Source organism: Nymphaea colorata, chromosome 2 (genome assembly GCF_008831285.2).
Source record: "Nymphaea colorata isolate Beijing-Zhang1983 chromosome 2, ASM883128v2, whole genome shotgun sequence".
NCBI classification, from domain to species: Eukaryota; Viridiplantae; Streptophyta; class Magnoliopsida; order Nymphaeales; family Nymphaeaceae; genus Nymphaea; species Nymphaea colorata.
This window is the reverse complement of record NC_045139.1, coordinates 19,043,600-19,058,927: the sequence shown is the minus strand read 5'-3', so window position 1 is coordinate 19,058,927 and position 15,328 is coordinate 19,043,600. Positions and strand designations below refer to the sequence as shown.

Here is a 15,328-nt window from a genome sequence, read left to right as displayed (position 1 = left end):
TATTCTTTGGAACAAGAAGAGAGTGATTTGGGAAATAAAGATTTCAGATTCAGGAGAGAAGAAGAAGAGAGAGAAGGCCGAGGGAGTAACAAGGGATTTCAAAATTTAAGATTTTAGAACCTCCAATCTCAGATCCGAGGTTCTAAAATCCGTTCGAATCTAAATCCGATAAAATCAAAGAGCTTAAAATGGAGCCAACCAGGATGGTCTCATTTTGAAAAATAAAAAAAATTCAGGCACGTATTTGTCAATCGCGGTAAGATACGAGCGGAATTCGTAAATCATTTTGGGTCACGGACGAATTTGAAAAGAAAAGGGGAGCGACTTCGCGCCTCGGGTAGCGTCGCGTCTCGAGTGACGTTCTTATCTGGGACGCGGGAAGCAGCGCGCGCGATTGCCCGACGCGGGAGAGAAGAGAGAGAGAGGTCGCCCATGGCGGAGCTCTGTGGACTACTGCAGGATCTCGGCGAGCGCATCGCCTGCAAGAACGTGGCTGCGTCGTCCTCCTCCACTCCGTCGTCTTCGTCGCAGTCCCAGCCCGACCTCGATCCCTTGGAGACGAGGTTCCGATCCGTTCTCCCGACCCTCCTCCGCTCCTACGTCTCCCCGTCTTCCCCAGGTTCTGGTCTCCCACTTCCTCTTTTCTCTTGCTCTAGGTTCCTTTCTTGTCTTGCCTCACGTTATTTCGCCATCGTTTTCTGTTTCTGTCGCTTTAGGGAAGGAGAGAGAAATAATCGCCATACTGAAGCTATTGACGCACACGGCGCGGAACTACCCGGGCGTCTTCTACAACGGAAAACCGTCCCACACTCTTCCGATTATCGGTCGGATCCTGCCGTTTTTCGCCGAGCCCGCTTTCAGGTACATCTTCGTGGTCGCTGCTTCCGCCGTTCTACTGGATTGTTCGCATTATGTATTCTGAAATTCTAGTTCTCGAAAAGAAAAACAAACAGGTGGAGCCATCTGCGTGTTGTGAATACTATTAATTTTGAGAGTGCGTGATGCTTCGTCGTTGGACGATTGCGCTCCAGCATGCGATTCTGCAATTGATGCTTTCTTGATTGAAGTTCTTTTGATAGCTTTCTTTGTTTATTATTGTTCTTGATGGAAGCCGCCTTGGTCCCTTTCTCTGTTTAGCACCACGTCACAAGTGTCTTTACGATCGTCGATGTTCAAAAACTATTTCCAATAGATAATAACTCCGATAAAACGCCGCCATCTTGAAAAGCTGAATGAAGGTAGCTTTTTCATCTCCGAACCGAGTGTTTTGATTTTCTACGGTCAAAACTAAGTTAAAAGGTTGTCACCAAACAATCTAAGTTTTCACAGTGCCATAAAACGAAACTACAACACTAAGCTTTTAAGGACCATTTTGTTTAATATTCCTATTTGTAAGTTTCTAATCTACAGCATCTATATATTAGATGTTTGTTTATGCTTTACTGATTTGCCTTTTATTTCCTGCGATTTTCCTGAAGAAGTAATAGACTTGATTTATCGTGAGTTTCCATTGCCAAGAATGAGGTTTCAGGCATAATTGCATTTACTTTTTTTAATCTAGTAGTGCAATTTTTTGTTTGATTGTTTTAAGCTTATGTTTGGATCATGCCTAGGCCTGTTACTCTTGTATTTTACAATTATCTTCAACTAGGTGTTGCTAACACTTTTTTACTACTTAGACCTTCCATGTATTTCTAGCTGTAAAGGTATTGGTTGAACTTCTTGCCTGAGATATGCTTTAGGCATACTGCTATTTTGTAGTTGATAAGTTTTCTCCTTGTTATTGGTTCTGTATGCCTTATTTCATAGTTACTAATATATGAATTGTACTTGTTCAAATTTCTAGTTGCCATCACGGTGTAATTTTTGAGACTGCTTCATCTCTTTTGTCTCTTCTACGTTGTGGAGATCGTGAAGTGTTTCGACAATTTTTCTTAGACGCCATATTGGCAATTGAAGGTACAAATGTATTAATCGGTCGTGAGGCTAATAGAATGCACCAATTAATGTAAAGATTGAAATTTAGAGATTGCATTTCTTTCAGAAATTGCTTCTTATTTTTTTTGTTTATTCATTGCAGATTTGAAGTCTGTAGCATCATTTTATGCTGAAAAAACTAGCTTCACAACTTCTTCCACTGTGTCAGTAAAATGTTTCAGTGAGTCATTTTCTGCCATTTCTGGTGCTACGGATCTTTTCTGTGACATACCACCGTCTTGCAAACCTGCAGATGGACCTGGTATCCTAGTTAATGTGACTGATGAACCACGGTGGCAGCCTTTTGCTTCTTGTGTCATCAAGATAATAACTAGATGCTTAATTGATGGCACGCTTCATGTTGAAGGACTTATTGGGTCCTCCTTCATGTTTAATGCTTGTTCTCTTATATGTTATGGGGATGCTGCATTGCAGATGGTAAGTGTCACTACTATGGAACTACTCCTGAAACACACATTATCAAGGTCACTGATAATAAGTTTTTTATTGTTTTCCAAAAGGCATTATTTGAATTTGCACGTATTGCAACGACAATATTGGATGCAGAAATCGTTCCTAGTGAAGAGCTTATTCTCTCAATTCTATCCATCTTAAGTCCGGCAGAGGCAACGTGGTCAAAATTCAGGTATGGTTTAATGTTCTTAAAGCTGCATTCAACCACTTCTGGCTCCTTCTGTTCTTCAGAATGGGTATCCTATTCAGCATTTGCTAATGCTTGGTTAAAATGTTTTAAGTTAGAATAGACAAGTTGGTTCATTTGGTAAGCACAGTTACTCTTTGCTTTCTATCAGTATCAGAGGTAAACAGTAAACTTGTTTGTTAGTTTTCTAGATTTTTTTTTGGTTAGTTTTGTAGAAAGAAAATTAACTCGTTGTTGATCTTTCCACATTATTATGTGGAAGTGTCTTGACAGCATTTTGGTTTTTTTCGGTTTCCGCATGGGTGGTGACCATAGTGGTATTATGTGTCTTAAATTCTTAACCTGGTAACCTAAAACAGGGGCTTGAGATGCCCAAAGGCTGTCTGTCGGTAAGGGTGGAAATGGAAACATGGCTGGTGAGGTTGTCCAGGCAAGTTGAATTGTATGGACTGTAGAGATCCTTACTGCACATGGTAGTTGCTGTCTGGAAGCTATAACGTATGGAGCTGTAATCTTCATACGTTGAGTTTGATTCTATTTACAGTTAGGGTCTTTAATTTACTGTGGTTTGCAAAACTTTCTCAATTTGCTTCCTTTTCTAATGCATATGTTGCAGAAATCTTCAATATGATTCATGTGTTGGTGCATGCCTCCTCTCTTTGTACTCTGGGTGCCCGACTGAGGTTGTTCAATCTACAGCCGAATATTTGGTTGACGTTTTCCCTCAAGTACTGCAGCATACAGAAAGCCAGGATCTGAGGGTGAAACTCTTGTTATTTATATTTATTTTTGAGAAATTTTATAAGTTGTTTGTTTCTTGCTATACTCACAACTTGGCACTTGCTTTAGAAATGTAATAGTTTGCTATCTTGCAGGTTGCAATATGCAATGCATACATGTGTGTGGTTAATGTGTGCCCTCCACATATCTGGAAGCCTGAATGCCTTATTACATTATTGTGCTCCCCAAAACCATGCTTGCTATTGGTTGATTGCATCGTGAAAGCTATTGATGTTCTTGGTATTTGTGGCATTGAAGGGGAAGCTCTTGATGACGGACCTAGTTTCTCTGGGGATTCGACTTGCAAAGAGTTGCATATTTCTTCAACAGGGAACAAGAGAATGGTTCAAACTGCAGAAAGTTTAAAGAGGAAAAGGAGGAAAATGCATGTGGAAGCAAATGCCACTGGTCATAATGTTAATAAAGAACCACCCACTTCTTTGGTTGTGGTTGAAAATTTCCTACAAAATTCACTTCCTTTTAGATGCAAACTTGATGAAGAGTTATATGCTGACCATTTCCAGCATCTGCTTGTGGATTTTGTAGAACTTCTGACACCTGGTGTTACCATGTCTGAATTTACATCACCTCAAACTGCATTAGCTGCTCTAAGCATGCTGTCAAATGTATTTTGCAATTATCCAGTTACCAATTTATCCATTCGCTTGTTCCAGCAAGTTCATGCCTGGATTCCCTTTATCGCTGAGCAGGTTAGAAAGTTGTCTTCTTTGAAGATGTTTATTTATATGATATTTTTTTTCTCTTTACATGTATCTTCATTTTTTACTTTCAGGCAGCAAAAGAAAATTTGATCAAGTTTGATCTGTCCCTCTATCTTGAAGCAGTTGACAACATATTGATTTTGCAAAGTAAGCAAGAAGTGTGAGTGCGCAATCACCTACAATCTAGGAGCTAGCAGTTCACATGTTACTGTATGCATATGGGTTTTTATGATTGTCCTGTCTGATGTGGTGATGTCTACTTGTTTTGTTCTCCTCCAGATTGTATGAAAAAGCAGAACCCCAAGGATTCAAATGATGGTCCTGGAGCTGGAAGACATCTTGCCCTTGAAAACCTGTTCAACAATATGGATATGTCATCAATTCTTGTACTGCCGTGGACTCATTCTTTTTCAGATGGTCAAGTTCATTTTATTCAACGGACAAAATGCCTCTCTGTTCAAATTCTGTACAAGATTGGCAACAAAATGGGAACTGATGATATTCTAAAGATTCTGGATATGGCTCTTGGTGATGAATCTGAAGATGTCAGAATTGAAGCCATCGTCTCTGTGCCGCTGATGCTTTTCTTTTCTGGTCCAAGTGTGGTAGCATACACATCTGAGAAAATGGAGTAAGTGGTATTAAATTTTTCAGGTCCATATTTTCTTTTAATCGAAGTGTCTTGGCTTGTTTCTTGTTTACATAGATCTTCTAGCAAAAATTTCCTTCTCAGTATGCATAACTAGGTTCCTATCATGTTGTTAATGCTTCTTTTGTAATTCATTTATTCATATAGCTTATGTTCTTAAGTTAAAACAAAAGATTATGATCATTTTCCCAATGTCATATTGATATGAGAAAATGCACTTAAGCTGTCATGTACTGGGACTTTCTTTTGTTTCTGAATTGTGTTTTGTGTCCCTAGTTTTGTCTTGTCTATGAAATTTTTTAGCTAATAAAAACATTCCTTACTGGATTTCGCTGAACCATTTCCAGTCAAGGACCTGAGGTAGTGGTAAAGTGACACAATCCAGCATTTTCATCTGTCTCCTGAGACTGCTTTTTGTATGTGCAGTTTTCTACAAATTCCCTGTATGAGATGAAAATCTCTTTCCCACGCACTGCAAGTGTTTTACCTATGTATTCAGTTGACATTCATGTTTAGAGGTTTCAAGGAGCTATATAAGATACCAACTGTTAGTTCTCAGGCATCCTGATGCACCCAGTACTCTCTATCTGAAGTCTGTAGCTAGCTAATATGATTTACTTGTGAAGGTACTAAAAGGGTTACATTTCGAGTGCTAATCTTGTTGATCTTATGAATATCATGCTTCTGACCTAAAATTGTTATAATTCTGTAAAATTTGTGTATTTTTTGGAAGTATTCAAGGTGTACTAAAAAGTGTGATTAATGTTATGTGTTTTAGCATTTGTTGTTGGTTTTAAGGTTTTAAGGTACTCCTTTATTCGGTAATGATCATCTTTTGGAATAACCAAAAACTAGCCGTTAGGATTATAACCAACAGATAGTTGGAGGCATTCCTTCTGGCTGTTGGGGCTTCTCAAAGTAGTTCACCTCGGCAAGCATTGGTAGATCTGTCATTTGTATCTTGTATTAACATAGCTGTTCTTATGATTGATATCTCAATATATTCATTCAATTGTGTTTTGGATGCTTAATTGGAAATACATGATAATTTATTCACATCTTCAACTCTCATCTGCATGTGCCCTTTTCATCTTGACACAGAAACATATTCTAGCTCTACTGTAGTTACATATTTTCTCTTGACTGTCAGAAGTTTAGCCCAAGATAAATGTGAACAAGTTAAAGAAATGGTTGTTCGTTGCATTGGCTATTTATCCTGCCTATTGGGCTGCTTTGAAGATGTTATTAAAAGCAACTGTAAATTATATATGGAAGTCGGCAAGATGAAGTGTGTCAATACTGCAGAGGTTATCATGAAAGGTTTTTGGTGTCCTACCTGTGACAAGGAAGCCAAGAAGCCAAAAGAGGAGGCTTCTAAAAATACAGTCCTGTTTCATGCTGCAAGAGAAAAGTCTGTCTTGGTTTTTGATTTCAATGGTTTGCATGGCCTCATTTTAAAGTTCCTCCTTGATGGATCATCAGAGGTTGTCCAAGTTGCCTGTGTGGAGGTGTTGTCTCGTATTCTCATGCATGTATCTGAAGATTGGCTGGTTAGTACAAGTTCTCAATGGATCCATGCTATTGATCGTTTGCTTCTTCATAACAAAAGGACAGTTCGCCAGTCATTCTGCTCAAGTATCCATTGGTTCTTAGATGGCCGTCTATCAAATAGTTTGTTTGTGGATGGAGCTGCATGTGGGAAGACAAGTGAACAAATGTTTCTTGACAAAATAAAGCATGCTTTTGTAGCAACTGAAGATCCTCTAATTGTTGAGACTATATTGCAATGTACATCAAGGATTTTGAGTGCGGTTGACATCCATGGACAGCTTTTCTTTTTTTCTCTTGTCCTGTTGATTGATCAACTTGATAACCAGCATATTGCAGTGAGAGTGACTGCATCCAGACTTATTAAAAAGTCATGCCATGTACAGTTCAAAGGAGGAATTGTTGCAATCTTTTCCAAGTTCACTGATATCAGGGATGGGGTTTTTGAATATCTATGTACCAGACTAGTGACCCGTCCAACAATGATCAAAGAGTTTGCTGAGAGTGTTTTAGGTATTGAACTTGTAGATCTTATTCAAAGAATGGTGCCAATTGTGCTCCCGAGGCTGGTAATTTCTCAACAGGATAACAATGAAGTCGTTAATATTTTGCATGAGCTTGCTAATCAACTGAACACTGAGTTACCCCTGTTGCTTTTGGAGTGGTGCCACAAAGTGCTAGCTTACGTTCTTCTCCAAGCAGATGGCAAGGAATTGGTTTCTGCTCTGCAGTTTTATGAAATGCAAAGTGGATCTGGGACAGGAGAAATATTTGCGGCTGTTTTACCTGCACTTCTTGATGAACTTGTACGATTTCTTGGAGATACAGACTCTGCTGAAAGCAGTAGAAGGTATAATATGCTCATAGACTAATCTTAATTTCTGTAGATTAAATTTGTTGCGACATGTTTCTCATCACACTTCTTTTCTCTCTCAGGATGGCGAGAGTTCCACAGATGGTTCAAGAGGTTGCTCGTATTGTTACTGGTTCCGATGATCTTCCAGGTTTTTTGCGTAATCATTTTGTTGGTCTCCTTAACAGCATTGACCGAAAGATGCTTCGTGTTGAGGACTTTATGTTACAAAAACAAGCCTTGAAATGTATAGGGAAATTAATTGAAATGATTGGTACCCATCTTGGTACTTATGTACCCAAAATTATTGTGCTCCTCATGCATGCAGTAGAGAAGGAATCACTTCAAAACGAGAGTCTTGAAGTGTGGCACTTTTTTATTACTCAACTATCAAAGGTGTCACCATCAAGCCTTAAACATGTTGCTTCTCAAGTTTTTGCTGCTCTTATTCCTTGCCTTGAGAGGTACAAAGAAAATCCTTCTTTACATCTTGACAAGGTAGTCAACATTTTTGAGGAACTAGTGGTTGAGAATAAGATACTGTTGGCACATAATATTCGAGAACTTCCACTCTTGCCAAGCATCCCTATGCTTGCCAAGGTCAATAAAGTTATTGAAGAGGCCCGTGGTTCTATGAGTTTGAGGGATCACCTAAGACATTCTGTTGATGGTTTAAATCATGAAAGTTTGAACGTAAGGTATATGGTGGCCTGTGAATTGAGTAAGTTCTTGAGTGCAAAAGGAAAGGATGTTATAGATCTGATATTGGGTGAATCTAGTGCTGATTTGGACATTCTGAGTTCATTAATTACCTCACTGCTAAAGGGATGCGCAGAAGAATCACGGACTCATGTGGGCCAGCGACTGAAGTTGGTTTCTGCAGATTGTCTTGGTGCGGTGGGTGCAGTAGATCCTGCCAAATTTAAAACGGCATCCTGTCCACGTTTCAAGATTGAATGCTCTGATGATGATCTTATTTTTGAGTTGATTCATGAGCATCTTACTAGGGTTTTCAGGGCTGCTTCTGACACTATAGTTCAAGATTCTGCTGCATTGGCCATTCAGGAACTCCTAAAGCTTGCTGGTTGTCAGGCATCATTAGATGGGTCAGACATATCATCAACTTCTCAGCATTCAAAAGGTCGAGAGTCTCAGGAAAACTCACTTAAGGGAACTAGCATAGCTAATCATGAAATAAATGAGAGAGGGAAGAGACTATGGGCCCGGTTCTCTAATTATGTTAAAGAAATAATTGCACCATGTTTAACTTCCAAATTTCAGCTGCAGAGTGTGACAGAATCAGTAGTGGCTGGTCCAATCTATCGACCTTCTATGTCACTCAGAAGATGGATATATTCCTGGATTAGGAAACTGATGTTACAAGCAAATGGTTCGAGAGCTAACATTTTTAGTGCATGCCGGGGAATAGTGAGACATGACATGGAAACAGCTTTCTATTTGCTCCCATATTTAGTGCTGAATGCTCTATGTCATGGTACAGCAGAAGCATGCCAAGGCATCACAGAAGAGATACTATCTGTTCTCGATGCTGCAGCATCAGAGAGCAGTGGGGCAGCAGTTCATGGAACTGCTGGAGGACAGCGTGAAGTATGCATTCAAGCCATATTCACATTACTTGATAATCTTGGTCAGTGGGTGGATGATCTTAAACAAGAAATTACGCTTTCACAGTCCACTAGGCAATTGTCAAAGACAACCAGTCATCAAATGACTGAACCTGCACCTCATATTGGTCAACTAAATATACAATTTAATAACGTTTCAGAACTTTTGGTTGCCATTCCAAAAGTAACACTCGCCAAAGCTTCATTCCGTTGCCAGGCTTATGCTCGGTCCTTGTTGTATTTTGAATCACATGTCCGAGAAAAATCTGGGTCCTTTAATCCAGCTGCAGAAACTAGTGGCCTCTTTGCGGATGATGACATCTCATTTCTGATGGAAATATATAGTGGGTTAGATGAACCTGATGGTCTCTTTGGTTTGGCAAATTTACGTAAATCATCAGGTTTATATGACCAACTTTTAATTAATGAAAAGATAGGAAACTGGGCTGAAGCACTGACGTGCTGCGAGCAGGCACTGCAGACAGAACCCAACTCTGCTCCAAGGCATTCCGGAGTTCTCAATTGTCTGCTTAACATGTGTCATTTGCAAGCAATGATCACATATGTGGATGGGTTGATTTCCAGGTTACATCAGCACAAGAAAACTTGGTTCATGCAAGGTGTGCAAGCAGCCTGGAGGCTTGGGCGCTGGGATTTGATGGATGAATACCTTGCTGGTGCTGATAAAGAAGGTGCAATTTGTAGTGGTCCTGTGAGTAATGCTTCTTTTGATATGGGCATTGCAAAGATTTTACAGGCAATGATGAGAAAGGATCAATACTTGGTTTGTGAGAGAATTGCACAATCTAAGCAAGCATTGCTGGCTCCTCTAGCTGCAGCTGGAATGGAGTCTTATACACGTGCTTATCCATTTATTGTAAAGCTTCATATGCTCAGGGAACTAGAGGATTTTCACAATCTCCTGAATGGGGACTCATTCTTGGAAAGGTCATTTAGTCTTGACTGTCCTCAATTTCTGAAACTTGTTAAAGAGTGGGAGGATCGTTTACATTATACACAACCATCTCTTTGGGCCAGAGAGCCTTTATTAGCTTTACGCAGGATGGTATACAGTGTCAGCAATCTTGGTGCTGAGGTTGGTATCTGCTGGCTTCGATATGCAAAACTTTGTCGTAGTGCAGGTCACTATGAAACTGCCAGTCGGGCAATTTTGGAAGCACAATCTTCAGGTGCTCCTAATGTCCATATTGAGAAATCAAAGCTTTTCTGGAGTACAAGGAAAACTGATCGTGCAATAGCTGAGCTCCAACAAGCACTTCTGAATATGCCCATTGAGATTCTGGGTGCTGCAGCAAGTTCATCCATTGCCAATTTTTCACTTCTCCCACCAAACTTGCCTTCCATATCATCTACTCAACCATCAAAAGAAAGTGAAGATGCTGCGAAAACAATCCTGCTTTACACTAGATGGATTCATTACACTGGCCAAAAGCAGAAAGAAGATGTGATAAGCCTTTATTCCAGAGTGAGGGAACTCCAACCGAAATGGGAGAAAGGATATTTTTTCATGGCCAAGTATTGTGATGATTTACTTGTTGATGCTAAGAAAAGACAGGAGGAGAACCAAGAAGCACTCAAGGATGGACATTCTGGTTCAAGAATCATGGTTACATCTTCTGGTGGTGGAATTTTGCATTCTCAAACTGATGAGAAGCCATGGTGGTCTTATCTTCCTGATGTCTTGTTGTTTTATGCAAAAGGTCTTCACAGAGGTCATAAGCATCTTTTTCAGGCCTTGCCAAGGTTATTAACACTCTGGTTCGAATTTGGGAGCAAGTACCACAGAGAAGGTTTGTCTTCCAATAAAGAAGTCAAGAATGTTCATGGCAGAGTATGAACTTATATCCATGTTCTTTCACCTTGTTCTTGTTCATCTCACAACCTTTTGTTCTAATTTTTCTTATTTTGTGTTTGTTTATATTCCTAAAGGTTATGAGCATTATGCGTGGGTGCCTTAAGGATTTACCAACATATCAATGGTTGACCACTCTCTCGCAGTTGGTGTCGAGAATCTGTCACCAGAATGAAGAAGTTGTGAGGTTGGTTAAGCATATCATTACTACTGTTTTACAAGAATATCCACAACAGGCACTTTGGATTATGGCTGGTGTATCAAAGTCCACAATATCTGCAAGGCGTGAAGCAGCTGCTGAGATATTACGATCTGCCAGAAAGGGGTCTCGCCATGGGAGCAACCAAGACAAATTGTTTATCGAATTTGCCTGCCTGATTGATCACCTGATCAAACTGTGCTTCCATGGCGGACATCCAAAAGCACGCATGATCAACATTGGATCTGACTTTGCTACATTGAAGAGAATGATGCCAGTTGGTGTCATCATGCCTGTCCAACAAGCTCTTACTGTTAATTTACCAGTTCATGGTTTAAGTCGAAGTGAACTTCATGGACGTGATCTTTTCTCTGCTGATCTTCCTACCATATCAGGCATAGCAGACGAAGCAGAGATTCTTTCGTCTCTCCAGAAACCAAAAAAGGTACGTAATTTTGGACTAATGGTCTGGCATTTTTCCTGGGAATCCTTATTCTTATCTTTTTTGGGTCTTGTAATAGGAATTTTTTTATAATTTCTTAGGTTATCTTTCGTGGTAGCGATGGTGCAGACTATCCATTCCTTTGTAAGCCAAAAGATGATCTTAGAAAGGATGCACGTATGATGGAGTTCACAGCAATGATCAACCATCTACTATCCAAATACCCAGAAAGCCGTAGGAGGAAGTTGTATATCCGCACTTTTGCTGTAATCCCACTGACAGAGGATTGTGGGATGGTAGAATGGGTACCTCATACTCGTGGCCTTCGACATATCCTGCAAGACTTATATGTTGCCTGCGGGAAGTTTGACAGACAGAGGACAAACCCAATGATAAAAAAAATATATGACCAGTTTCGGGGTAAGATGCCAGGGGATGAGATGTTAAAGACAAAGATTCTGCCTCTTTTCCCTCCAATATTCCACAAGTGGTTTCTGGTTACATTCTCGGAACCAGGGGCATGGTTCAGAGCCAGGATAGCTTATGCTCACACTGCTGCTGTCTGGTCCATGGTTGGGCATATAGTCGGCTTGGGTGACAGGCATGGTGAAAACATTCTCTTTGATTCCACAACGGGGGATTGTGTGCATGTTGATTTTAGTTGTTTGTTTGACAAGGGCTTGTTACTGGAGAAGCCAGAGTTGGTACCATTCAGGCTTACCCAGGTAAAAGCTTTACATCTTTAGCTTTCTGGACGTGTATTGTTCCTTATGGCACTAGTCTAATGGTTGAAGAACCTGCAGAATATGGTTGATGGCTTGGGGATTACTGGATATGAGGGGATATTCTTGAAGACTTGTGAGATCACACTTTCAGTTCTCAGGTCACATAGAGAGACTCTTATGAGTGTGCTGGAGACATTTATTCATGATCCCCTGGTGGAATGGACAAAATCTCACAAGTCTAGTGGAGTAGAGGTTGATAATCCACATGCACAGGTTTTCCTCCACTTAATTTGCTGCAATTCTTTAGTCTAGTAGCAGTGAGAAACTTTGGTCATCCTTTTTTTTTTTTGTTTTCTTTGGGACCATGTCAGAAAGCAATGAGCAACATTGAAGGCCGCCTGCAAGGAGTGGTTGTTGGAGTTGGTGCAGCACCATCATTGCCTCTGGCTGTTGAGGGTCAAGCCCAGAGATTGATTGCTGAGGCAGTATCCCATAAGAACCTGGGAGAAATGTACATATGGTGGATGCCGTGGTTCTGAATTTCAATATGAAAACAAAATTAGAGGTTGCTGTTACAAATTTATGGTGGTAAGAGTCTCAAACTTTTGAAATTATGTAGATGTCATAATACAGCTTTTTAGCTCTTTCTTATTTTATGTCGCCTTGGATGCATTGTGCTTTGTGGAACAGGATTGCCTTTTTTGCTTGTTTTCCCTTTGGTGTTTATCTAACAAGAACTTGCCTTACCTTTGACCATCTCATCTTAAGCTGTGCCTAATGAAATGTTTCAATAGGTGTTTTTTAATATGGAACATAGGCCTGGCTAAGTTTCATTTGGGTTAGGTTATGATGCTAGAGCAATGATGGTGGCATAAGGTGATGATCACTGTAAAATGAACATGGAGGTAGTGTCAGTGGTGAGGGACATGGTGAACTTGATTGGGTAGAGGCAGAAAAATCATTGTGGCAGTGGTTGTATAGTTGTTGGCAAACATGGCGATTTGACTCTTGATTCACCAAGTTGCCTCTGATCAGCCCTTAACAAGTCAAAATTTAGGGTCACTTAATTATGGACAAACTCAGCTGTCATTTGTTTGAGTTTGATGGTTAGGTTGTATGAAAATGAAAATGGTGCTGTAGTGATGGAGGGTAAGGGACATAGTAAAAGGAAATGGATGTGGAAATAACAGTGTCAAATATGATACAAAATAAAGATATTGGCAGTGGTGGTGGAGGCAGTTTTAGAAATGAAAAATATCGTAGGAGGTGAAAGTAATTGTACTCCAATAGTAACAGCAGTGATACATCATATCGAAGGAAATGAATGATGAGAATTGTGGTGCTTGTTGATCTCAAAGCAATGGAAACATGTGATGACAGTGGTGGTACTGGTGCTGGTGATTGCGAGGGTGGTGATACGATGGAAAGAGTGTTGTTTCTATTGGAAATAATTTGCAGTTGTACTAATTTTTCATAAGTCTACACAACTATCAGAAAGATTCATAAACATTTTCATTATCTCTGCAACCTTCTAGGAAACATGTTTAACAATTTTGACAAGTTTTGCAGAAGTCTTACTAAGTCTCACAAAATTTTTGCAAATTCTGCAAGACACCAAAGAATTTTGACTTCTATAAATCACACGAGCTTCGGTAACTTGCAGAGTTGTAAGAATTTCCTTCCTGAAACCTAAACCTGAAAATTTTAGTAAGTTCTGTGAAAATCGTGAAAAGCTTCACAAAGAGTTTTGGTGGCTTTCGTAAAAGTTGTCAGAAGCCTTGCACAAAGTTTTAACAACTCTTGGAGGCTAACAAAATTTGTGGCAGCCACTGCAACAGCACTAAAGATTGTTAGCCTTTTAAGATCTATACGAAGTTGTACTTCCACATCACTATGTCTGTCATTGTTCCATGCATCTTTTACTGTGATGTTGCTTCTATTTTCTCACCTTTATTGTCAATATCTTTTCTAGTTTTACCTTCATTGAGCGTTCCTCACTATTGAGAATACTTGTCACCATTGGCGTTGTGACCATTATTGTCACTCCACCATAACGACTATCGTTTTTCACTTGCTTTCATGTCTTTTTTTGCAATTACAAATTTAAGTTGCATTATTTGTTGAGGCGAGTAATGCTAGGTGTTTCTCTTAATTTTATTTTGGAGGGCAAAATAATAATATGATAATTATCTTTTGATCCACTTCATGGCAGATTGTATTGGCGAAGCATGACAGCAGCACACGTGCACACGAGTATGTTTAGCATCATACGACCAGGCAGTGGTCACTGCTTCCAGTGAGCTTTCTCTATATTTCTTGTCATTGATTCTTTTTAAAGAATTTTTTTTCCCAACGTAGAGAGTCAAAGGTAGGTTTGGTACCATGTCATCTATTTGAACAGAGCAGTTCAACGGTCAAAGTTTTGACTTCTAAAGATGCCAAGGGCTGCTGTCTATGTAAGGGTTGGTGGTTGATGGTATAGTTTCACCTTCATAGTTTGCAATGAAAAATGTGCTGCGGTGTCTACTTGATGTACTGATGGTTGGTGGCATACTTAAATTTTTCCAAGGCCAAAGAAGGGCCCATCGTTGATGATAGTTCAGTAGGCTTCTTCAGTAGGTAAAATCTTTTGGGTCCTTTTTATCATGTATATGAAATATTACTTGTAAATCAAGGTAAAGCGTGCAAATTATATTTTTCCAAGGCCAAAGAGGGGCCCATCGTTGATGATAGTTCAGTAGGCTTCTTCAGTAGATAAAATCTTTTGGGTCCTTGTTATCATGTATATGAAATAATGAATTTGGAGAGCTTCTATTATCTGATTGAGCGGTAGGAACTAGGAAGGTTTTGAAGGGCTCAGAAATTGAAGTCATTTATCTTTTGATGCGAGTGGGATCGAACAAAATAATGTGGTTTTCAGTGCATAAGGCGTCCGTCATGGCATTGTGGCTGGTTTTTTTAGTTTCCCCTTTGAGTTGGATTGTGCCCCCTTTGAGTCTTTGCCTAACGTATTCAAAGGTTTTTAGCTTCATGGATGAGGTCACCAACATTATCTGCATTGCGCTGCTTCAACACAAAGAATTAAGGATTAATTATTGCAGGATTTGTATAGATGGCACTACAGAATGTCAACTTTGGACCAATTATGGATTGCGTGAAAGCCAGATGAGACGTTATGCATGACTAGACATGCCCCAAGTTTTCAATTTGCTGAATTTTGGGTACGACTTAGTTTTAATTTTGGTGAATGACAGTGCGAAACCATCAACATATT

General features: G+C 39.8%; 1 protein-coding gene across 1 annotated transcript; it reads left to right on the top strand.

The window, feature by feature from the left end:
- Positions 1–405: 405 nt before the first annotated feature.
- On the top strand, positions 406–14,930 carry LOC116248910 (serine/threonine-protein kinase ATR). The gene is made up of 16 exons (XM_031621943.2): positions 406–619; positions 717–861; positions 1,847–1,959; positions 2,081–2,415; positions 2,499–2,623; positions 3,255–3,399; positions 3,514–4,128; positions 4,212–4,287; positions 4,420–4,771; positions 5,940–7,187; positions 7,274–10,667; positions 10,766–11,332; positions 11,431–12,054; positions 12,133–12,327; positions 12,426–12,642; positions 14,267–14,930. Exons 1-15 carry the CDS (start codon positions 433–435, stop codon positions 12,591–12,593), a joined length of 8,289 nt encoding a protein of 2,762 aa, XP_031477803.1. The 5' UTR covers positions 406–432; the 3' UTR covers positions 12,594–12,642; positions 14,267–14,930.
- Positions 14,931–15,328: the final 398 nt, after the last annotated feature.